Source organism: Seriola dumerili, unplaced genomic scaffold (assembly GCF_002260705.1).
Source record: "Seriola dumerili isolate Sdu_G_001 unplaced genomic scaffold, Sdu_1.0 BDQW01000149.1, whole genome shotgun sequence".
NCBI lineage: Eukaryota > Metazoa > Chordata > Actinopteri > Carangiformes > Carangidae > Seriola > Seriola dumerili.
Genome location: NW_019174404.1, coordinates 18,614,043 through 18,637,556, shown reverse-complemented (window position 1 = coordinate 18,637,556; position 23,514 = coordinate 18,614,043). Strand labels below are relative to the sequence as shown.

Sequence of the window (23,514 nt, the reverse complement as noted above, 5' to 3'; positions counted from 1 at the left end):
TTCCAGGTTTTAACTGACATTAGCCTACATTCATTGGACACAATATTAAACTTTTTGATTGAAGTCAGAATTAGTCCTAAACTAATTCATACTGGAAGAAAATTTGTAGTTATTATTCCAACTGAATCTTTTATGCAAGGATTCATTAGGTTGATAGACGTCATTCAAGATTTTAAGACTCACTTTTTTGGCTTCTCAGGGAGCTTGATGAGACAAATATAATTTTTTTTACTGTCTCTTCATCTTTATATTATTGCAAAGCATTTTCTTCTTAGCTGATTAGGATAGGTCCAAATCCATTAATTAATTAATTTGTCACAGACCATTTGACTCATAACCAGGCCCCCACCAACAATGATTTTTTGGTTAGTGGGTGTGTAGGCCTCTTACCTGTTGTTCCGCGTGGGTGTACTCTGTGGTATGTCGGAGAGTAAAGGAGAATTTGCTGGTGAAAGTTTAAGAGTTTCACAGGAGGTTTGTATAAATCATAATAACATAGTGAAAGGTTTGTTGTGCTTTTTTTGAAAAATTGTATTGGGGATGCAAAACCAACCTATGCAGAATAAAGGAATTCAGCCATTTTAATTTTAGAGCACAATTCATAACAGAGAGATCAAAAAGAGTTCTCAATTTTTCTCCCAAAAAACTTGAAAACTTTGTTAGTGGACATAACGTATAAATAGGAATTTCAAAAAGAGAGAGAAAAAAAACAAAGATACACATGTTTTTCGAGGAAAATTATAATTTTAGTTATGTGTTATAATAATAAGTTTGAGTTTTGTTACGTATAGTTTAACTGATATATAAAGTCTTTAAGTTAACACTGGCATTTGTGAGTGAAAAATGTACCTATCAAGATCTTTTTTTGTGTGTAAATCTCACTTAATTGGTCAGTAAACCGGCTGTCTAATGACGTCACAACCCTGCGACTGTTTATATGCGATATACCACCATGGCTCTGTTTCCAGCGTTTGCAGAAACAGCGATTAATAAAGCTGAAGATTCGTCCAAAGGTGAAAGCGTCTTCGTGTAGTACACATTTTAATATCGATAACTTTTTTGCTGTGTTGTCTTTACACATAGAGGATACACCTGCTGAGCCACGAGCTAGCTTATATTAGCTACCCCACCGTCTGCCTACGGTTGAAGCTGAATGACAAACTTTAGCGTTAACTGACTTTCTGATCAATATATTTACACACCGCTACGTGAAACGTCTGACTATTTGTTCCTCTCAGATATGATGCTAGTGTCACATCTGTCGTATCCTGGTTATGATCATATTGGGGGGCTTTACATGGAACATAGAGAAATCAGACTCTTCAGCTCCATAATAACATGATTCTCATATTGTCCAGGTGTCTGATCCTCTGATGCAGTCAACTCAGTTTGGTTGATGTAGTTACCACTGTAGAAAATTCAGTTTCTCTCTGTTGTAAGAGAAGATAAGTGTATCCCCTGCATTACCAGGATATGTTGCTTCAACACAGAATTAAAATACCCAGTCACAACCATGATACTACACTGCACATCAACACATTCAGTGGTTGATAATCACCATCATGATCCCTCAGTCTTCCTGATTACTGTGTAACACTCTTTTGTTGTCCACTCTCTCCCCTTAGAGTTAGAGTGGCTGAAAAATAAGAGTTTTCAGACCGGGGATGCCCTCTCCCTTCACAGACGGTTTTTAGAGAAGGACTCAAGGTAAAAAACATTTTTTTTTCTTTTTGTTGATTGTCATTATGCCTTTCTCTATGTTTTTCTTGTTTTGTTTTTCTGTTTGTAATTCTTCTTATTTACATGTTTTACTTCCCTCTGGATACTAACTTAAGAAATTAGCTGAAAAAAGCTCATTACTCTTAACACTTTTCTAGTAAAAAGTACTCAAGGTAATATGTTGGAAATTAGTAAAATGCATTTTTGCTTGAGGCAGCTGTGAAGTTTAAATGTGTTCTCACTCACTTTAACATTGAAATAACCTTATGATCCTCAAGTGTAGACAGAGAGGTGAGCTCTGCGGAGGCGGAGAAGGAAAAAGAGGACAATGCACCCCAAAAAAAGAAGAAGAAGAAGAGTGAAAAGAAGAGGAAAAAGAAGAGAAAACACAAGAAGAAGACTGGGAGGTGTTCAGATAGCAGTGGGTCTGACTCTGATACCATCTACCCCAGTGATCTCAAAAAGGAAGAAGAGGCAAATAGGTATCGACACACACGTTTGCATCACAGAAGCTTGCACTCTTAATTTTGTACACAATAGCATTCGCTGGTGTCTACTCTGTTTTTATGGTTGGTGTGTGTGGGATTGTGTGTGTGTATTCACTCTGCCTGTCTGCCAGGTCACAGGCTGTTTCAGTAGCAAGTCGTTTCTCCTGGTTGGATGACCTCCAGTCGCCCACAGAGCATCCGTTCTGTGTGGACCGCAAACCAGACCCAGCCAACTGGACATATAAGTCCTTGTACAGAGGAGATGTAGCAAGGTAACATACACACAAACACACACTGTCTTAGTGACCATCCCTGCTCATGCTTATTACCTGCCTCTACAGTTTATTACTAACATCACTTACTGTTCAGAAGGGCTCTCTGGATCTTTGGGTCTTAAGAATAAAAACCATAAAATTCTACATGAACTAGAACTATAGTTGTGAAGCTGTGTGTGTGTGTGTGTGTGTGTGTGTGTGTGTGTGTGTGTGTGTGTGTGTTCCAGGTACAGGAGGAAAGGCAGCTCGTCGTTGGGTCTGGATCCTCGCAGACAGGGAGTCAGCTGGCAGGAGTCCGAGTCAAATAAGAAACAGAAAGGCGGGGACAAGAAGAGAGCAGAGGACAGATATTTCTCTAGAGTTAGTCGCCAGTTGCTGAGGTCCAAGTCCGCTGCTCCTACATTACCAACAAATCCTGAGTGTAGTGATGTCACCAGCTCCTCCTCCTTCCTCCCTCTGGGTGATGATGAGGGCGAGAACATAGGAGGAGAGACAGGTAAGAGATTTAGCCACAACAATGGCTTTGATTGGCCTTAAAGGGTGGAATTTATCTTCAACTGTACAGACCGCAATTTCACATTAAGACAATATCAGCAATTGAGCAAATTTTTTCTGTGTCAGACATCCCTGCAACATACCTTCATCTTTTCTTTTACCCCTTACATCTAACTTCAAACCTTCACTGTGTCAATCCAGGTGACAGAGTGCAGACCTCATCGGTAAATCCACTCGGTGTGTATGACTCCTCCACGGCCCTCTGGCTGCAGGGGAAGGGACAGCAGGACCAGACAGAGCAGCAGAAACAGGACGTACAGACAGGGCAGAGTGCTCTGCTTATGACCAGGAGGACTGAGGAGTTTAACAGGCAGCTGAGAGAACAGCCAGCAGACACACAGCTATGGATAAAATTCATACGATACCAGGTAGGAAGACTTTTGTTATTACAAACACGACTTCTTAATTCAGTTTTACTTGCCTTACAATCAGCTATGAACTGACACGATGCACTGGAGCAGCGTATTGGTGTTCGTATGGATGTATATGTGTCAGTACTTGTTTGTCATTTGTACACTTGTACATTATAATATGCCTTTTCTTTCCCTATTCACCTCAGCGTGTACTTTGCCAACTACCTCAGGGTTCAGTGTTTAAAGAAAGATCTTAAGTCTAACTTTCAGAATTTGCATATAAGGATATTAAAGGAAAGGCTTATTCTATATTTTTCTAATCATCACAAACTCCAGGTAAAGATCAAAACTGCAAATGTGTTAGTGCAAGTTTCAAAGTTGCTACACTTGTGACACCCAGCCCTCAGACCAATAACTTCTACTGAAGACCTAAATGTACATACAGTATAAAGTCATTAAAAAAAAAAAAACACTCAGTCATTTCCTAAATGAGCTGGTCTCTATCATTTTCAAAAAATGTTCTCAAACAGCAATAAATATATAATATATAATTCATTGTCATTCAGCCTGTAATAATCAGCAAACTAATGATTTATCTGAACTCTGTTCATTAATTTTCAAAAACAAAGTCACTTCTCAGGATATTCAGCATTGCGGCTCATCTTTCTCATCTCCTCTCTCCCTCTCTAGGATGAGGTGAGTTCAGCAGAGTTTGGAGGTGAGGAGGAGCAACAGGACAACGATTCAACTGAGCGCCGCAAGTCTTCCTACCGAGCGGTCCTGGAGAAAAAGCTGAGCATCGCAGAGCGCGCTGTGGAAACCAACCCCAGCTGCATCACTCTGCAGCTGGAGAGGCTCAGGATCTGCCAGGAGCTGTGGGAGCCCTCAGTTCTGGCCAAAGAATGGAAGAAACTGGTCAGTCTGCGGTTGTTGTTTCGTATTCACCCAGTGCTACTGTATGTAAACTATGTTCAGTGCTGCACACTCAATTTGCAAGAGCGGCTCTGGTTTGTTTTCTTTGATCCAAACCAGAGTGTAAAAATGACGAGTGCCTATGTTGGAGTGTGTCTGTAGACTAAATCTTATTGTCATTTGAACAAAGTTAACTCGTGTTTTATCTGTTGTACCTCAGGTGTTTCTCCACCCAAACAGTGCCCCCCTATGGAGAGAGTATCTGCTCTTCACCCAGAGCTACTTCAGCAACTTCACTGTGTCAAAGGTCAACTCTGCCTACGGGAAGTGTCTAAGCACACTGAGCTCTGTGGGGGACGGCAGCATGGTCTCTCATCCAGCCCTGCCAGGGACTGAGGAGGATATGTTGGGTAACAGAGATTTTGTTCAGCCTTTACTTTTCCACTGAGGACTGATTAGTGAATAACAGTTCCACACTGAGTCTCCCTGAGTAGAGTTTACCAGTCGGCCCAGTTTCATCATGTCCTTCTGCCATAGCAAGAAAAACCTCCGCCCTCATATACACACGTACACACTGGACATTTGAACTTTTGATACATCATATTCTCATTTGTTTGAGGAGAAAACTAAACATTTTCTTTGTATGCTCAATGCTTATTTAATGTTGTTAAAATGTCACTGTCGTTTTGCCTGTTTGTATCTTTCTGTCCAGATATCTTCACCCAACAGTGTCATTTCCTGCGTCAGTCGGGTCACTCAGAGAAGGCGGTTTCTCTGTTTCAGGCCATGATCGACTTTACTTTCTACAAACCTGACAGTGTACGAGAACTGTCCACCAAGCAGCAGGTTTGTTTGTGTGTTTGTTTGCAGCAAACTTTAAACAGACAGATATGAGAGATATTCTCATCTAAAAAAAAAAACGAACTCTCCCTTTAATGAAGTGAGAACCACCAAAGTGTCCTCATTTTGTAAGATTTTCCTTTGCTTTGCATTCTTGTGAGGATTATTTTATGTAGAGCAGTTGGTAGAAATGTGTGTGGCTTGGATTTGTCTTATTTCTCTCAATCAGTATCAACAAATTCCAAATAAAGAGTAAATACTTTTTATAGGCACAGTAGAAATACAAAAAGACATTTACCTATGTCTTTGCATGTGTGTGTGTGTGTGTGTGTGTGTGTGTGCGTGTGCGTGTGCGTGTGCGTGTGCGTGCACAGGTTGAGTTCTTTGAGCCGTTCTGGGACAGTGGGGAAGCGAGGGTTGGGGAGTTGGGGGCCAGAGGCTGGAAAGCCTGGATGCTCCAACAAGAACGTGGGGGATGGCTACAGCCCAGTGCAGGTAAAACACACACACACACACACACACACAGGGGTCCTGCATTACTGCATAATAATAAGGTTTGAAACTGAGTGTCATGTTTTGTCTGTGTGTCTGTGTCTGTGTCTGTGTGTGTGTGTGTCCACAGATGACGAAGAGGAGGAGGAAGAGGATGAGGAGGAGGTGAAGGATCGGAGCCAGCCCCGAGGAACAGTGTGGCTGGATGTGGAGGCATTGCGTGAAGCAGCTCACTGGTTGCCCTGGAGACCTGACAAAGCTAAGGGCCAATCAGAAGAGGACTGTGAGGACCCAGACAGACAGGTACATGCTGCTGGACGGAAAGACAGACAGGAATGGGTGGAGTTTTGGAATTGGCTTTACTGTGTGTTAAATTGAAGTTGCTAGATAGACAGACCACCTCTCTTCTGCTCTCTTTCTCTCTCTCTCCAATTCTAGGTGTTGTTTGATGACATCGGTCCATCCCTGATTTGTCTGTCCTCACCAGAGCTCCAGCTCTGTCTTCTTCTCCATTTCTTGTCATTCCTGGGGCTGCCTGTGGACTCTGTGCTCTCTCCTGCCCCCTGTCAGCCTAGCCTGCTGCTGGAGAACCTGTCTTTGCTCACTCAGGGTAAAAACACACTCAGAAAGAGTAATACAAACTAACTGTTTGTTCTTTTTAAATAGTTAGAAGCATATTATTGAGATGAAGGCAGTGATCAATTTGGTTCCATGTCACATCCTAGGTAATGAGCTCCAGTGTCCTCTGAACTCCCACGATCTACCTGACCGCGGGGTTAACTCTGTAGGTCACATGACCACTCTTCAGGGAACCAGGAAATGGGTGGGGCTTGGAAAGCAGGGTGAGAGGTTTGTTACCAATGTGTTCAATATGGTCCAACCTGTCCTTCCTCCCCTCCACCGAGCCGTTCTGTCGCTCAGCTGGATGCAGTACGAGAAACTCAAGGTGAGAATCTGATTCTAACTTATAATCAAACTTGAAGAAAAGAATTCAGGTCAACTTGTTTTGAGGTCAGAAAAGTGTCTGACATTGACATTAATTTACTTATTTGTATTTGTATTTATGTATGTGTCAGGTCTTGCACTGCCTGCGCAGCGGCAACAAAAAGCGCCTCCGTTCTCAAGGCAAGAGCAGCAAGCGGGTTGCCAAGCGACTGCTCAAAGAACCCGACAACCGCTCCTCATTGGTGCTGTGGCGGGAGTACGCCCACCTGGAGTGGATGCTGGGCAACCTTGACGAAGCTCGCAAAGTCTTCTCCACAGCCGCAGCGATAGGGGGAACCAAGGGGTTGAGTAGCCCCACCCTCTGTGAGCTGTGCCAGCTGTGGTCCCAGCTAGAGGTGGAGGACGGAGCTGCCGTGCGAGGAGGGGGACTTACTGATGTAACTGCGTCCCCAGCTGTGTTGGTGCTAACCAGGCTAGCAGAAGGAACCTCCTCATCCTCTTCCTCATCATCCCAGGCCCTCTCTCCAGTATCTATCCTGAAGGCCAGGAGGTCTTATGAACAGGCTCTGACAGCCAGCTTGTCAGCACTGGACCAAGTCCTCAGCAACCCTCAGACCAACAGAAAAGGTTCATGTTCTCAACAACATCTGTGTTTCTGTGTCTGTGTTTCTGTTCAGTAGAGCCGCTTTGCATGTTTTAGCCCATTTACAACAAATCCTGTAATTCGGTGTTTTTTCAAACCTACCCTGCCACTGTTTGAAATCCATACTTATTTAGCTCCTCCCATGCAACCAATGTTTTCCAATCAACTCTGTAGGCCATGTTAACCATAACATGTGGTACAGTATTTAGTTGCCTTTATTTTTTGTCAACTATAACAGACTGTAGAAAATGGTCAGTAGTAATGTGTCCTATACTTTATTTGTAAGTGGTCATGGAGCAACACTTGTATTATCCTTCAACGATAAGTCATTTAGACTCAAATGATACAATATTGGTAGAATTATTTGAATAGAAAATTAGAAAAAGAATTGTCTAACTGATTGGCCTCTTTTACATTGCATACCACTGGATCAGATGGATGGAAAAACACAAGGCATCATTAAGATACTGCAAATTTAAGAAACAAACGTCTCAAAAGTCCTCCCCCTTTAAATGTAGGACCCACATAATCAGTTATTGATTTGATTAATTTCTAATCTCATTCCTCCACCACTAGGTCAAGAAGACTTACTGGGTGAGAAACTGAGGCTGAGTGGTCTGGTGGGCTGCTACGCTCTGTTCCAGTACCTCACAGTGGGAGTCCAAGCAACCAACGCCGTCTACAGCCAGGCCAGAGAAAAGATGGAGGAGCTGCATCGCACACTAACACTTGACAAGCAATTCAACAGTAATGAGGAAGCTAACCTTGTGAGCACTGAGGCTAAAAACTCTGCAGCTGATTGCAGCCAAACCAGCAGGCTCTATGTCAGTAAACTGGCCTCTGAGTGTCAGATATTAGCAGTGCAGCAGGCAGCCCTGCTGAGGTACCACAACAGTATCAGTGTGTTTCCACTGGCCACACTGAGACAAATGTTGACCTCTGCTCTTTCAACCTGGCCCAGCAGCGCCCCTCTCTGGAGCATATATGTACAGGTAAGCTGTGGTCTGCTCACAAGATGCCAAAACTAAATACATTTATTTTAATCATCAAACCACTCAGTCATTCAGAATGTGCTCCTTCTCTAGCCGTGCTTTCAGCTCTTTCAGCTTATTCTCTATAGAATCTGAACTTGTTTATTTGGACACCATGACCCTCATGCGATCTGTTTTCAGGTGGAGAACCGTTACCATAGTGCTGGCCGGGCGCGTCGTTTTTTTCACTCTGTAACCAGGGACAACAGCAGTATGGTGCCACGCCTCTTTGCCATTGTTGCTGAACAACAAAGGAAGCAGCTGGTGGACGCTGCTCAGAGGTAAGAAGAGAAAGGATGATGGGTAGTTGTGGGTAGTGTTTTCCTGCTCTCATGTTACACGAGAATAAACACTGTACCAGCGTTAAAAGAAATGCAATCAAGATGCTATAATCATAGTTTTATCTCTTCTTTCTTTTTGTGTGTGATAATCCAAGAAAACTTTGACAAATATTCTCTCTCAAAATTAACATGACATATTACTGATTATAAAACCCATTTGCATCAATTAAAAAAAAAAAATTGTCTCTCTAGGTCTTGTTCCCATGACGCTGCCTTGCCCATCCTACCAGAGAATGGCCTCAGCAACCGTATCCGTGGACTGTTTGAAAGCGCCATAGCAACAGAGAAGGGTGCTCGTTGTCCTTTACTTTGGAGGATGTACATGCACTTCCTGGTGAGATGGCAAACAGCACACACAAACACTTACGCATGTTGACTGTTCTTGTGAGGACGCTCCACTGACTTCAACTTATTTATATTGATACCAGTCAAAAATGAGCCGAGGCCTGATCACTCTGTCAGTTATCCTCCTAAATAAAACAAAAGAAATTATTAATATTAATGTATTTATTTAGAATATTTTCAAAGGAAACAAAACACCTGCTGTTCCTTTAAGATCCCATTTTGTTCTGTGTGTCATTTAGCTTTTTAATCTCTCACCTCAGAGTGCTACATATGTTTTTGTCTCATTTTCCAAATATTGACTTGGAGGTAGAAGTGTGAGAACTAACACACACAGTAAGGCCAGCGTATACAGACTTACTTTGTGTAATTTGCACATTTGGATGCACAAATATTGACCATCAGTAAAGGCTTATGCCTGTGCTGTGTGTATGTAATGTGTGTGTATTTGTAGGTGTCAGAAGGGAAGGTGGATAAAGCCACAGGGATCTTCTACAAGGCTTTACAGAATATTCCCTGGGTGAAGGTGAGTCACCAGTTTCTAACCTCTGTCTACTTAATTTTTAAACTGTATGTATACAAAATGAATTATCTCTCTCTTTCTCTTTGTTTGTGTGTGTATGGCACGTGTGTGGTCAGGGTTTGTACATGGATGCAGTCCAGCTGTTCCCTGAGCATCTGCAGGAGTTTGTAGATCTGATGACAGAGAAAGAACTCCGTCTCAGACTGCCTCTAGAAGAGCTGGATATACTACTGGAAGACTGAACACACACACACACACACACAGTTGCTGTATTGAACAGTGAAGTTGCAGTAATCTTACCTAAAGATGCACAAAGAGCCATCGTTTGTACATAATATCTAAAAATGATTTATTTTAACAGCAAATAGAACTGTGTTTTAGTACCTGACATTGTCAATAAATATGATTCTCATTTGATTGTTGTGTGTGCTGTAAATTTGTTTATGACTATAAGCTTACAGCAAATACTTGAATTTATTATAAAACTTTGTGACATGTTTCTATTATGTGATTGAAAAGAGCTCAACATTCTCAATATTCTCATTCTGATTAAAAAAAAACTGTAAATAATACAAAGATAAATGAGAAGCATAAAAAAAGACCAGAAAAACCACAGAGTGACGATCATCTCCTGGCGTTGATGAAGATGAGGTGAAAAGATGTGTAGTCATGCATATAGGTGAGAGATAATTTTACCCAGACATGCTGAGTAGAAAATGAACTTGCAGTGTTTATAAAATTGTAATTTTTCCACTAAAATCTGTCAGAGTTGAAGTATGTTTTTTAATCCCGTTCTTTTGAAGAATTACTTTTTAAACATGGGTAATTCTACCTCAGTTGTTTGGCCTGTATAGCCGGGGTTTCTAGATTTCTATCCATACACTCCCTCTTTGGCTCGGGCCTGATCTGAAAACACACCTGTGAATTACCTGGAAATTTTCACTTGCCTTCTTTATATATCCTATTACTCTCATCACAGAACAAACTGTATACATCAGTAGCTCTATATTCTTATATGATTTTGGGGGCTATAAAATGTTCTCCCTCTGTATGGGATATGGGCAAATAGAACAGAACAGCTTTGGCATTAAATTCACAACTTAAAGGACTTAAAATTCTACTTTACTGAGCTTTCATAAATGTGAGGGAATGGAGGTCGATTCCTTTCGATATTTTCTGATATTGATTTCTCCTACAATCTAAATAATATCAATCTGGTTATAATTGCTATGATAATGTACCAGCAGGTTAAACAGAAGTTGTAATGTAGGTTGAAATAGTGTTAGTGTAATGAGTCCATTTAATGAGGAATACATTTTCAGCAATTGTATTATCCTTTACTATACATGGGGCATGATTGAATCAATCCACTGATTAGGTTTTATTTTAATCACCACCTGTGGTGTAATCCATTTGGTTCAATAAGATGGCGTAAATTTCTTATAGTCTTATTGTGGCAGAGTTTCTGAACCATGCCCGGCTCTTTCTGTCTGATCTATCTTTGTCTTTGTGTGAGGCTCCAGAAATGACTCTTCTAATCTCGCTAATTTCCCAGAGCTCGGGATTTTAGAAGAAGAGCTGGGTCACCATCGAATCGTTGATCAAAACATCCTATTTAGGTGAAGAAATTAAATGCTCTCACAATCCTGACAGTGTGCCACTGGTGATTCAGCAGTTTGTGCTGTGGGCACAAAGGTTTAGTTAGGGCAGTAACTTCATGTTGTTCATTGTCTCCGCTTCTGTATGAGTGCATCTTTTTATGTCTGTTAAGTCTGTCGGGGACTCTGACATAACAACTGTGACACATTCCCCTGTTGCATGTTCAGATGTGTTATTGGGAGAAACGTTACTTTGGGAAATGATGAAGAAACTGTCCTGACAAAATCATATTCCTCGTTGTAGTTACTTGTAACAAGAATTTACATAACTACTTAGGACTGGCAGTTAGGCAGGAGAAGGGAATGGGACAGGCATGGCAGTAGCAACAGAAAATGGTTTCAGTGGGATTAGGTGAGACAAGGCCCTGACTGTTCTGAGCCATGGCAGCACCTGAGAGCTGGAGCAGAGGAGACGCCCTGTGAGGTACAGCTCCCTAACCCCCTACGCAGGTGTTGTGTTTACATCACTGCTGATCGGAGCTGGAGCCAATAAATATACCCATCACTACTGCAGAGTCACTTGACCTGGGAGTGAATGCTGATTGTACCCTTTACCGATGCAGACAAAAGTGAGATGTTAGCGAGTGTTAGCTGGTGTTTTGACCGGTGTAAAAGGGTTGTGTGCAAAATGTCACAGGATGCAGCTGTAATTGTCTCCTGTCTGGCACTGTGATAAAATCATTGTTAAAATTGTGTTTAACTTATTTCACCCCAAACCTCATCACCCTCACAGAGCTGAACTCAATATTATTATCAGATTCACTTTCTTTTTTTCTTGCAGCTAAAGAAAACCCTGAAGCAGCTGGGCTCCATAGGCTGCAAAGCCTTTGAGGGTGTAGGATGAGCCTGTTTAAACACACAGACACACGCACACGTACACACACACACAGTTCAATATGTTTGACACTGCTTCTAATGGCAGGTGGTACTCAAAAGATTCAATATTTCATAATTCACTCTCAAGTGCAACTTAAGGATCACATTGACACACTGTATTCAGGGACCTGTGTATATATATATGCGTGTGTGTCTATGCAGAGTATAAGGCAAGATGAAGTCACATACTTTGTGGTGATGCACAATTATTTTCCTAAATCATATGTTGATATTTTAGGCATAAGCTCTTATGTGCAAGAACAGTGGTGCCCTATTTCCTAGTTTTACCCCACTGTCACATTTCCATAAACATTTATGTGCACATGTTGAGATCAAAATGAAGAGTTTGAAGATGGGTGTGGTCCAACCCATGAGTAAGCTACTGAGTACTCCTGTAACAATGTAGCAATAAATACTGAGTGCTCATCAGTCAGAACATCAACAAGTGTCATTTCAGGGAATAGTTTTCTCCCAGTGACATGACTGATTAAAGACTTAACTAAGTCACTTGTAAATGGCCTCTGCTCTGACCTTTAAAAAATGCTAAAGCCACTCCAGTCAGAAAACTTTTTTGATTCATGTTAAAGAATTATTTTTGACTTTGAAATCAGCTTTGATTCCATGTGAGTTCCCATGACTTTCCTGGGATTAACACCCTTTGTTTTCCACTCCATTCCTTCCTCTTGGGGCCTCAGACTGCAGAAAATCATTCTAACATGCAGACCACTGATTAAAGATGGAGTGCAAATGACATCTCTACAAACATCTGACTCTCAAGAAGGAACCTGCACATTTTATTTAAGTCAATACCACAAGCACATTGTTTAAAAAATGAGATATTATTTAATTTAGGTTGACTTTATAGTTAGTAATTTTTTTGAGGTTGCTTCATTACTGAGAAATCATGTATAACCACGAACCATGACCAAAGTAATTACAATTGTATTGTCTTGTTTATTAATTGTATATTGTCTTAGATTGGCTGCAGATCTTTTTTTCAAAATGCTTTATCATTTAAAACATTATCAATTTCATCTATTTAAAACAATTAAACATTGAAAATGAAAAACTTCAGGAATACGATTATAGTGAAAATGTAGATACAAAGAACATAAGTACAATAAAAGGGAATAAATGCAACATATAAAGAAGGATGATGAAACAAAAATAAAAAATTAAAGTATTTCAAAAGGACAAAACCAAACTATATACATAGGGTTACCATAAAGCAAAACAAAGATATTGAAGGAAAATATTGAAGGCTTTACAAGTTTCTACTGTTTTTATGGTTTTGAATGGCTGCAGATTGAAAGGCTTGTTCTACTGACTAGTGCCCGTTCGAAGTGTACCGGTCGGGAGGGGCTGCTCGCTTGGCTTGCGTTACACCAGTTTATAGCTTTTCTTGAGAGCACCATCATCGGACAACTTCATACCACATACTGCACTTCATTGGGTCCTGAGCAAGTGACATCGGTGAGTCGCTCCCTCCTGCCGCCGTTGCCGCGCTGTGGTTTGACGCATTGCAGATCCGCCCTGACCAATCGGCGGCCTCTGTACAGTGTGCAGAATATTGCGGGTCTGCTCTGACCAATCAGAATCCGCCTCTCAAAAACAAACCCGCAACAGTGCCGTCAGACGCAATGTTTAGAACGTATCCTTCCGCTTGCATAAAACTCCGTGTAACACAAAATAGTCCGCCACTCTCAGTGTTGCTCTGCCACAAAGTTGTGCGTTCTGTGCCCGGTAACCCCTTCAAAATCACTTTTGTCGACATTTTAACAATAACTTATGTAACTAGATTTTAATAAAAGTTATGAATGTCTTTTTCCACAAAGATGTTCATCCTCCACTACATTTCACTTGGCTGTATTTATGACACATACAGTGTATAGCCTATCACAGTGTTGAATCGTATGGCTAGAGACAAAATGATAATGTTTTTGAAATACAATTAATTTGTAGTTGTATTTGTATAAATGATACTGCTGTCATATTCAATTTTAGGCCTATATTATGTCACTGCATACAGGTAATATTAGATGCCTGTTGCAGTTAAACAGGTTCAGATTACACAAACACTGTCTGAATATGATTTTGATGCAAGATGTAATGGCAGCCAATTGGCCAAGAGACATCAGCAGACTTTATGATTGGTGCCAGTGGATGGGACATGTGGCCACACAGAAGATAATACAATAAGAGTCTTAGAGTAGACAGATATTAGAGCCTGTTTGACAAGCAACAGCACTCAGTGTCCATAGGAAATCATATGCTATATGTTATTCAAGACACTTCAATCAATATTTATGAGAAAGTCTCCCAAACACAAAAATCTGACTAATAACTCAATAAAATTTTTTATCTGTCTGTGGTTTCCGGCTCTGGGACATAGATACACATGATCATATGATACTATTTTGACTGTCCTAGAATATAACCATAGAAATGTATTAATTTCATCAATAAAATATAACGTAATGGTGTGAAATAACATGTATTTGTGTGGATTCTGACACAGCAAAAACACATCCTATCTTTCTGTTTTAGTTAGGGAGAATGCAGGGAAAATTTACCTTATTCTGCTGTTTGATGGACTTATTGATTGATAGTTCACCACAAAATGGACTCTTTTAGCTAGTCTCCAATATTAACAGGCTTGTAGTGACACTGGCACTACTGCCATGTGAAAATGTCCTGCTGTAGTACCTGCATAGGCCATATGGGTTTGCAGCCTAACAGACCAACTGCTTGACTGATGCATGAAGTTCCAATGTGTGAAATTGAATTTAAAAGTAACATAACATCAGTGGAGTGGAGGTTTAAGTTTCTCCACTATGGTTTCATCTTTCTTTGTCCCTCATTTAAAGCTAGATAAGCATTATTATTTCCTAAATTTAAAGCAATAATAATTAGCAGGGTTATTTTGATTAGTGATTTTAAACAGATCCTAAATTTAGCCCACAGTTTCATTTAGTTGACGGTAGTTCAGACTTATTGCTGGGTATGTCTAATCACAGAGAGGTAGGCTTCATTTCATTTTATTTGGTGATACTGATGTTACACACCAGATGACTTTTCTAGGACTCTGATTACACAACATCAAGGCTGGATTACCAATAGGGCATAGTGGGCAACTGCCCTTGGGCCTCAGGTTTAATGCATGCATGCAAATTTGTTGGGGAATGTGCAACATTGAAGTACAATATCAACTCAGGCAGATCCTGCAGTATTAGTTATTTTTTGGACATGTCCTGTAGCAGGACTTCATATAAAAATCTTGTTTCATGCGCACTTATTTTTGGGCAAATTCCTAATAAAAATGTATCTAATTAAATCACAAACGAACACAGACTATGTATTGTTGTCACTCTCATCTTAATAAGAGTGCTGCAAAAATTAGTCCTAAAATATGGAATAGGTTAACAGTTCAGCACTCCCTGTTCCCTTGCCCCAAGTCTATGGGTTTTTTGAATGGGTTTTTGTTATTGTCTTAAATAAGGTCTATAGTTAACATAAACTCAAGACATTGTAAAGTTTTATTCTACGACATAAAATACAGGCCTGACTTTGTATTTTCGGCTCAAATCCAAAAACCAATGTAAAAATCCCGTTGGCTTTTGGCCGAGGGAACCAGGGTGAAGCCAACTTCCGGGATGGCCTCAAAAATTCGTCATCCATGCAGGACTGTATGAGCACTAAAACAGAGGATGTATTGCAGCATGTCAACCCTTTTACATCAAAACAATGAATTATACCTGTACTTTGCCTCTCTATCTAAATAGTGACTACCTTTTTAACTTAGAAAACCTAAGTTCAAAGTAACTTCCCTGTGTAAAACATGTTCATGGGTGTGCATTCGCGTATGCACGTGTATGAGGACGAAGAAAGCGCAAGGACGCCTCACTGACTGAGCAAATTTCTCCACTGTGCGGAGGAATACACTGAGACTTGCAGCGGTGCTTCGTCTTGCCTGCCCGCCTCCAGCCAGCCTTGTTCAGTGGCAACCGTCCATTTCCTCTCTCCTGTAGCGATAGCAGACCGACGTTTCTAACTCTAACAGACATGGTGAGTATTGAATCAACCTTAGTTTGTGATATGTGCGACTTGACATTGTGTGGAGTTGACTGAATGCTAGGCAATGGTTCTTAAGTCTCTCTCGGATAGTCGTTTTGTTTAATAAACTGAAGCCTTCATTGCAGAGAGCGCGAGTGGAATGGACTCGTTTGCACCTTTCAGTTAGCTAGGTAACTAGCTGTTAACACTGGCGGCAAGACCTAGCGGCTCATTGCTGCGAGCGAAAGCTAATCACGTTACAGTTGCTGAAATTATAACGGAAGTTGATTTTGGCCTTTCTTGTACTGCTTGTTGCAGGTGTCCACATATTGAAAGTAGTTATGGCGCTTCGGTTGGTTCCTAGTGTTAGCATCACAGCTAATGTTACTCCTCCAAATAGTGATTTTCCGGTATCTGACGTGTGTAATATCAGCCAGCTATACATTTCTTCTTCAAGAGTACTGTAGCCAGTGAGTATGTTAGTCGGTTTCTGGAATAACGCTGAAAGCCCAGTTGTCAGTGTTGAATTTTAACACCGAATTTTTGAAGCTGGTGTTACACCGAAATTTGTGACCAGAGTGATTCACATTAGACGTCCAGACATGAAAAGATGGGTGAGGTGTTGTGGGGAACATGCAGATGTACACTAGTTACACCGTTATAAAATAATGTCCTCCATTTGATAGTATTTATGTAGGGCGACATTTTTTCATAGCTTCATAATTATCTATACAAGCTATCAAAGACGTGTAATATATAATCACTGTGAAAACTGCAGTGTTACCACTGACGGTTTCAATTAGGTCACAGTATATGGTGTAACACCTGTATGTGGTCACACGGAATGTAGAGATATATGTTAGATACTGTTAAACCTGATATTTGAACATGCAGATGACAGTTCACTTGTTTCAGGTCATATTTACTGAGTACTGATTGATGAATAACTGAAGAACATCTGAACATTGCAAGCAAGAAGACAATTGTGTTTTATTCCTACAACCTCAAACAGTTATACAGCAGGTGTTTTCCTACCATTACGGGTGGAGAACTGTCTGCAAAAATGTGAAATCTGGTTTGTTTGTCTATAAATGCACAATGTCCGCTTCTTATATTGTCCCTGGAATAGTCATGGTATCATCATACTCCGGTTATGATCTGTAGTTTAGACTTTGTGAAGGCAGTTGCATACATTTACATACTTGCAGTGATTTGTCATGTGTAAAAATGTGATTATATGGTATAGTGGACCTTTTCTTCAGGCTACATCTAAGTTTTAAATGAACACAAACCTTGTTTGACAGATGCGATCCGCTGAACATATCATAGACTCCTCGCTCACTTATCATGCAGACATAGCCCTCTGCTTCAGTAAACTTAATCAGCTATGCAAATACCTTTTTTTTTTTTTTTAACAAATCAGGCAGCAACATGTTATTTTCATTCACGTTTATAGTTGATATTTTCTGTGGCCTGGAGTGCCACACAACACTGTCCCAGCTGTTCACTACATGCAGTAATGTGTTATAATCTAAAAGCCAGCAGGTCCCTGTTTCCTGAAGGCTTGGGTCAAAAACCAGTGGACTGAAATGACTGAGTTTTATGGTTGTTGGTCTCAGTAGTGTGCAAATCCAATTTTAATTTTCTTATGTAAGTATTTGTAACATGACAGGCATTACTTTGCAAAGATTTATTGTAGATTATAATTTTGGGTTACCTCAGATAAAGTCAGCTATATTAGCTGAAAAAACTGAGCCATTTGTAGGTTTCTGTAGTTTTAATTTCTGCAACTACTTCTTGGATTAGTTACCCTAGGTACATGGTTGTTTTGTGTTTGCTATAGCGACAGGGTTGGCAAAGTATGATACAGGAAGTACCAAGAAGTCTGTTGCATCACTTTTGCAGTTCTCACAGTTCCTTTACATTTGTGGGATTTGTTTAAAGCAGAACGACTTGTCATGTGAGTCAGCTTACTGCTGTTGGAGTGTGAATCAGATGTGTTTATCATCAGCCTTCTTGAAGTGACAATATACGGGAGACAAAATGGGCATTGTTGTATGCTCACAGTCAGCTTTGATCACAGTGTGAACTCAATGGACATGCATACATTTTTCACACATCTGCAAATAGCTCTGCATTACCACCCATTTTTTCAAATAGTAATTTCTAAAGAGTTATTTAAAAAAAAATTTATTTAAAAAAAAAAAAAAAAAGACCATTTAATTTAATCAGTGATTAATCTTCATTTATTTAGTGGAAGTGTTGGAATAGGTAAATTTTAATAAAACTTGAGTTCCATTTTCCCCTTAAATTCCTTAATACTGTCCATGGTTGCTGTTAAGATAAATCACAGGGCTTACATGCAACACTTGCAGCAGGTATGTGGTCTGTATTGCCAGGCATTGCAGTGCCTTGAGAGGAATTTGGCCTGCATATTAGAGGGTTAGCAGCTTGTTAACCATCCTTAGAGCACATATAAACACATCATTATCACTATCATTATCATTAGCCAAATTCTGAAAGATTCATTATAATTATTGCTTGATAATGCTAATACCTTGTAGTTGAAATATTTTATTTCAAAATCCTGGGGAAAAATAGCCGCTCGCAGAAACTGTTGTAACTGTGTCGATAGGGGCCCTGCCAAAGAGATGACCAGTGATGCCATCTAGGAGGTCAGATGTCCAGCCAACTGATCCTCCCTAGGAGCTGCAACTTTAGCAGTGAGATGACAGGCCACAGATTAACACATGCATATAGACACACACAAAACCCCTGTGACCTCCCCCCGGTTTGGACACTGTTACTCTCACACACCTCAAATCAATTTTCCTGACAGATTTGGATGACCTCCTCTGGCCTGGCCTCCTGGCCACACGCACACACACACGTTCTTTCTCTGTCAATCTGTTGAAGGCAGTTGTCATTTGTTGCACTTCTGCAGGAGGTGGACACTTCATCAGTGCATCCATCTTCCTCTACATCTGTTGGAGGGATGGACAGACAGCTAAACCTCTGACTGTCACAGCTAGGCACACACACACACACACACACACACAAACTCTGACATGGAGGAACAGGGAGTGGTGTTCTCCAGAGTTTCACCCAGCTGGAGTCAGATGGAGCCAGAGAAGGGCAGCGTCTGGCCAAGTACACTCACAGTGCTGCAAGACACAAGGACAGAAAGAAAGATGGACAGGTACGCAGACAGATTTATTGGGAGATAGACAGATGGATGGATTTGTAACCAGGCGAACATCAACAGAAGCACTATTCCATCAGCTCGTCATCCAGCTACACTGAAGAGTGAGACGTCGCTAGGTTAGTGCGGATCTGCTCACCTTTGCCACACCAGAAGGATTGTGAAAACGTCTGTCATCTATCCAGCCATTCATCACTGTGGAAGGAATGAAAGAAAAGTCCTGCAATTATCCAGTCATCTGATCACCATTCAAGTGTTCGTCCAACTATCTACCTGTCCAGGACCTGTTTACTCAAATGAAGTTTTTTCCTCATCCATACAGTAATGTAACCATTCAGAGAGATGGAAAAATCTACGGTTGTTGATCTGTGTCACCTTCAATCTGTTTTACCAATCAACACCAACTGATAGATGTCTGGCCATCACTTTTTTCATCCAATTAATCCTCCCATGCTAAGACATCATTCCTACCTTTCTTACCATCCTTCCCTCATCATGCTGCCTAAGAAAGTGGCTCTGTACCCAGCAGAGGATGAGCTGGTGAGCCTGTCCACCATCTATGACCTCTTGGATGAACAACAACACTATTACAAGGAGCTCATCCAGCAGCAGGAGAGGAACTACAGAGCCTTTCTACAGATGCTGATGGACACATCATCCAGCCGCATGGACAGCCTAGTCCGAGAGATGCAGGACCTGAGGAACTGCCTGCAGAGAGCCAAGGCCGAGCTAGCCGAGGTTAAAAAACAGGGCATCCAGAACAGCAAGCGGGCCGAGTGCCTTGCTGAAGGCTTGGTGATGGTGCGAGGGGCGCTGGATGGCCTTACCACTAAAACAGGAGTTACTAAGGGAGCTGCAGGAGGAAGAGCTGTAGATCTGAAGCAGCGCAGAGGAGGAAGTGGGTTAAGGTTGGATGGAGGAGGAAGAGGAGGTGGATGCAGAGATGCAAAAAAAGCAGAACCAAAAGCAGTGAAGCTTGTAGCAGACCTCACAGATATCCACTTTGATGACATAAAGGTTGTACACAGATTTACACAAAGAATGAATGGGCTAACTAAACCTTTTATTATCACTTGGTGGTATATTGGTGTTCATGTATGGCATGAACATGGCGAAAAACGACTTCTACTGTTGGTGTTTTTGGAATGGTTTGTGGTTCATAGTGGTAATTGTGTTGCTTTGAGCCCCAAAGTTTAAAAAATGAACATTCATTGTGTGTTTAGCTCAAAATGTACATCATACCAGGATCTCATCTCAAGTGCTTCTTGGTTTAGATGCTCATTACACCTGACAACTGCTTGTTTTAACGGAATCGTCTTTGTGTTTTGTTTTTTTAGGCTGACCAACTTACAGAGGAGCAAATTGCAGGTAAGCTGGCAATACAAAATACAATTTTACAAACTTGAACATTAAACACAGATTTTCTTACATGCATGCTCTGGTTAATATTTTTACACCCACTGTATTTTTTTTTTTTTTTTTTAACTTTCCAGAGTTCAAGGAGGCCTTCTCCCTTTTTGATAAGGATGGCGATGGCACCATCACCACTAAGGAACTGGGCACTGTCATGAGGTCACTGGGTCAAAACCCAACTGAGGCTGAACTCCAGGACATGATTAATGAGGTGGATGCAGATGGTATGCTAGTTCCCCTTTGACATGGGGAAGGATTTATTTGTTAAACTTCACTTGGTATATCAACAGTCAATCAGTTTTATGTGTAACTTGCCTATCTGTCCTTCTCTCTCCTAGGTAACGGGACCATTGACTTCCCTGAGTTTCTTACAATGATGGCAAGGAAAATGAAGGACACTGACAGTGAGGAGGAGATCAGGGAGGCATTCAGAGTCTTTGATAAGGTAGGCCTGGGTGTGTCTGCATTTTGTTCATTTTATGAAGGTGAATGGATAAAATAATTGTTTCTTAATTACACTGTGGTTTTCTTATTGGCAGTTTAGCACCATTGAATAAAACTCCCTAATCTGAACTTGCCAGATCTTTAGATACATGGCCGACTGTTTTAGAATTTGTGTGACTGACTGTAATGCTTATATGTGTGTTTAACTGACCACTTGTCTTTCTCTTGTTCAGGATGGCAACGGTTACATTAGTGCAGCAGAACTGCGTCATGTGATGACCAACCTGGGAGAGAAGCTGACAGATGAGGAAGTAGATGAGATGATCAGAGAAGCCGACATTGATGGTGACGGACAGGTCAACTATGAAGGTACAGGAGATCAATGTTGAACACACAAATAGTTTTTTTGCATAAAGGAACACATAGCAATCCACACACATGTCCTGTGCTCCACCATTAGTATCATTAATTCCTATTATTATGATTAATTCCTGTGTATGGTAAATGATGATAGATGACAAACACTGATGATAGACAAAAGCAGGGGGTGTGTTTGTTTATTTTAGTCTTACCAGTTTTTAATTGTGTTACACATGTTAAACACTGTTCCTGATGGGTCTTTGTTTTGTTTTTTTCTCCCACAGAATTTGTTCAGATGATGACCGCCAAATGAACTCGGCTCCCATTAAGGACAAAGAATCAGTCAAATGTTTCACTTACCTCTTACTGCAAAAATCTACATTTATTCATACTGTTCTGTATAGACAACTTAAACTGAATGTTGGAAAACTGAAAATCTGTCCATATAAACAAGCTCAAAAAAGGTAAAAGACAAAAAGAAAAAACCTAAATGAAACTGCATGTACTGGCTTGTATTCCCCGCCCCCCAGCACTGAGCTGCCCAATCAGATCTCAACTCGTTAGCCAAGCAGCCTCTCTGCAGCCAGCTGATTTGGCCACTGCTCTTCTGCTTTCTGGTTCCATCTGCCTGATGTCATGATAATTATTTGGGCTGGCCAATCGCCTTTCTTCTATAACTTCCTGTTTTCTTTTCTTTTTTTTTTCTGTTCTTCATGCATGCAGCTTTAGAAGGGTTACTGTTGAGAGCCCAATGTCAGAAGGCTGTTGTTGGGCCCCAGGTTGGCCTGGGACCCACTGAGAGGAGGAAGAGGGAGGGATTAGATGACAGATGAATGGGAGTGAGTGAACCAGCGGAACCTTTGCAGTTTACTTACCTGAGTCAGTGATGACAGAGATATTTTTAAGAAAAATATTAAAATGGAATAAATAAGAACTCATTTTAGGATCTGTGTTTCTGGCATGTCAGGATACTCGCTTTATCCTTTGTGTGTTTACCTTTTTTGAGGGTGAAGCCTGGGTGGGGCATAGATTTGAGCCCCTTGGGTAGTGGGTGTGTCGTAGACTTTTGGAGGGGTTGGGTGGGCTTTAAAATTGATGATACACGAGCAATTTTTGGGGCAATTACAATATCATGAGTATCAGTTTTTGCTGAAGTGGATTTTTACAAATAATGAAAATGAAGTTGGTAGTGAACTAAAATCTGTGAGTGTTCCTTGCTGAAACTTGCTCAGGTACAGTATATTGCCTCAAACACTGCATGCGTGTCAGTCTATGAGGGGGTTAATTTCAGTTTAGTGGGGGGCAGGGTCGGTGCTTTGCGGCATTTCTATCTTGTGTTTGTGTGTGAGTTTGCGTGTGTAAGTGTGTGTGTGTGTGGGTGCGGCAAGGCCCGGCCCAGTCCAACTGTTCAGTTCAGTTGATCTGCATTCCAAGTTGTACATGCTAGTCTTTACATTTTGTTTTTCCAATAAAATACCATGAACTAAAATGTTGTCTCGGGTCTTTGTGTCTGTTAGGTGTTTATTTCATAAAAATGAGATTCTTTCAGTAAAAGCTGATTCTGTGGAGGAATTAGTGCTTGATATGATTGAAATGATTCATCTGTGCTTTTTATTTGCTATGTCTTATTGAGAGGAAAGTATAAGCACAGGCACTGAAGCCCACTCAAAAACGGGGAATTGGGAGGGGAATTGATCAGCTCCTACATTCCTAGATCTCCTGGATGAGCAGTGATCAGAGGATCAGACAGTTTCAATAATTTGCATAGCAACTAAGTGACTGAACAGTGAGGGACATCAAGTGAAGGATGGGAAATTGAGTTAAGGGTCAGGAATAAAGTATTGCTGAACAAATCCTCTCCATCTATTCAAACATGTCACCATGGTTACCCTAATTATTTTTCCCTTGTTGATACAGCTATTAACAAAAAAGAGCTTCCAGCAGAGCAACAAGTAAAAGTTGTTTATTTCAAAGGTGTATGTTCACAAGTCAGGTCAGCGTCCTAAACACTGGATTATAGACATTAATGTTCTCACTAATGTAAGGGCA

General features: G+C 40.9%; 2 protein-coding genes across 2 annotated transcripts; both read left to right on the top strand.

Annotated features, from left to right (window-relative positions):
- The first annotated feature begins 937 nt into the window (after positions 1–937).
- Positions 938–9,876, top strand: nrde2 (NRDE-2, necessary for RNA interference, domain containing). The gene is made up of 19 exons (XM_022750706.1): positions 938–1,013; positions 1,626–1,707; positions 1,998–2,201; positions 2,339–2,479; positions 2,710–2,978; positions 3,179–3,405; positions 4,081–4,305; positions 4,523–4,712; positions 5,015–5,148; positions 5,517–5,637; positions 5,765–5,937; positions 6,073–6,244; positions 6,360–6,580; positions 6,711–7,206; positions 7,799–8,214; positions 8,395–8,534; positions 8,787–8,928; positions 9,391–9,462; positions 9,576–9,876. The coding sequence occupies exons 1-19, from the start codon at positions 938–940 to the stop codon at positions 9,699–9,701; spliced, it is 3,627 nt and encodes a 1,208-aa protein (XP_022606427.1). The 3' UTR covers positions 9,702–9,876.
- Positions 9,877–15,963: 6,087 nt separating this feature from the next.
- Positions 15,964–22,954, top strand: LOC111225267 (calmodulin). The gene is made up of 6 exons (XM_022750028.1): positions 15,964–16,058; positions 20,586–20,616; positions 20,742–20,885; positions 21,000–21,106; positions 21,339–21,474; positions 21,750–22,954. Exons 1-6 carry the CDS (start codon positions 16,056–16,058, stop codon positions 21,776–21,778), a joined length of 450 nt encoding a protein of 149 aa, XP_022605749.1. The 5' UTR covers positions 15,964–16,055; the 3' UTR covers positions 21,779–22,954.
- The last annotated feature ends 560 nt before the right edge of the window (positions 22,955–23,514 follow it).